This window comes from Myotis brandtii, unplaced genomic scaffold (assembly GCF_000412655.1).
Source record: "Myotis brandtii unplaced genomic scaffold, ASM41265v1 scaffold178, whole genome shotgun sequence".
Taxonomy (NCBI): domain Eukaryota; kingdom Metazoa; phylum Chordata; class Mammalia; order Chiroptera; family Vespertilionidae; genus Myotis; species Myotis brandtii.
The window spans coordinates 273,503-274,588 of NW_005356599.1; the positions used below are offsets into that span (position 1 = coordinate 273,503).

The window sequence follows — 1,086 nt, forward strand, 5'->3', positions numbered from 1 at the left end:
CACCTCTCCGCCGCAGCCCCAGCCCCCGGCCCCCGAGCCCGAGGCCCAGGGTGGGGAAGATGTGGGGGCTCTGGACTGTGGCTCACCCTCCTCCTCCACACCCTACTTCACTGGCCTGGAGCTCCCAGGGGAGCTGAAGCTGGATGCTCCCTACAACTTCAACCACCCTTTCTCCATCAACAACCTGATGTCGGAACAGACACCGGCGCCTCCCAAATTGGACGTGGGGTTTGGAGGCTACGGGGCAGAGGGCGGGGAGCCGGGGGTCTACTACCAGGGCCTCTATTCCCGCTCCCTGCTGAACGCATCCTAGCAGGGGCCTGGGAGCATGGCGGGTGGGGTAAGGCTGTAGCTCCTACCATCAGGCTGTTCGGCCTGGTCCTCCTGGTGTCGCTTGGCCTGTCCCCGCCAGCTGACATCTCGGTTGATCTGTGACTCACTGTGGTGACTGCCACTTCTGTGGGCATCATGTCAATCCATTGGGTACTGTGATAACTGACTTGGACATCGTGGTGGGCCCTGGGGCGCTGGGAAGGCCTCCACGCGACTGACATTGTTGGTTGGCCCATTGGGTGCTCTGATGGCCGCCCTGGGGATGGCCTCGTGGTTGGCCCTTTGGACACTGTGATGGGCATCCCCGTGGCTGACCCTTCGGTGGCGATGGCGATGCTGTTTCGATTGCAATTTCTTTGGCCCGTTGGGCGCCGTGATCACTTCTTTTTGGTGGACTTCTTGGCATAGTAGGTGCCAAGTTGGCCACCGTCCCATGTAACACCTGTCTGGACCCCCTGGGTGCTCTGGTGGCCACCATAGTGGCTGGCTGACATATCGCTGTACCAGTGTACACCATGACGGCCGCCACAGCCCCGGTGTTGGCCCTGTCGTCACTGTCTCTTCGGTGTGAGTTGAGCCGGGGATGGAGATAGGAACGTGCCCTGGTTTTCTCTGGAGCCCATGGCCCCTCCGGTTCAGGAGAAACGGGAAAGGACGCGAGGGTGTGGGGAATTTCTACTGAAGTCTGGTTCTTGCCTGGGAAATGGGATACTGGCTGTGTGTGAACATTAAAGGCACCGTGTCTGCCTCTTC

The 1,086-nt window shown here is 60.7% G+C and overlaps 1 protein-coding gene across 1 annotated transcript in view; it reads left to right on the plus strand.

The window, feature by feature from the left end:
* Nucleotides 1-1,086, plus strand: part of FOXA3 (forkhead box A3) — a 1,999-nt gene extending 913 nt beyond the window's left edge. Inside the window, exon 2 of the mRNA XM_014537392.1 lies at nt 1-1,086. This exon is cut by the window's left edge and continues 30 nt beyond it. Within this exon, the coding sequence (XP_014392878.1) occupies nt 1-313 (313 nt within the window). The 3' untranslated portion in view covers nt 314-1,086.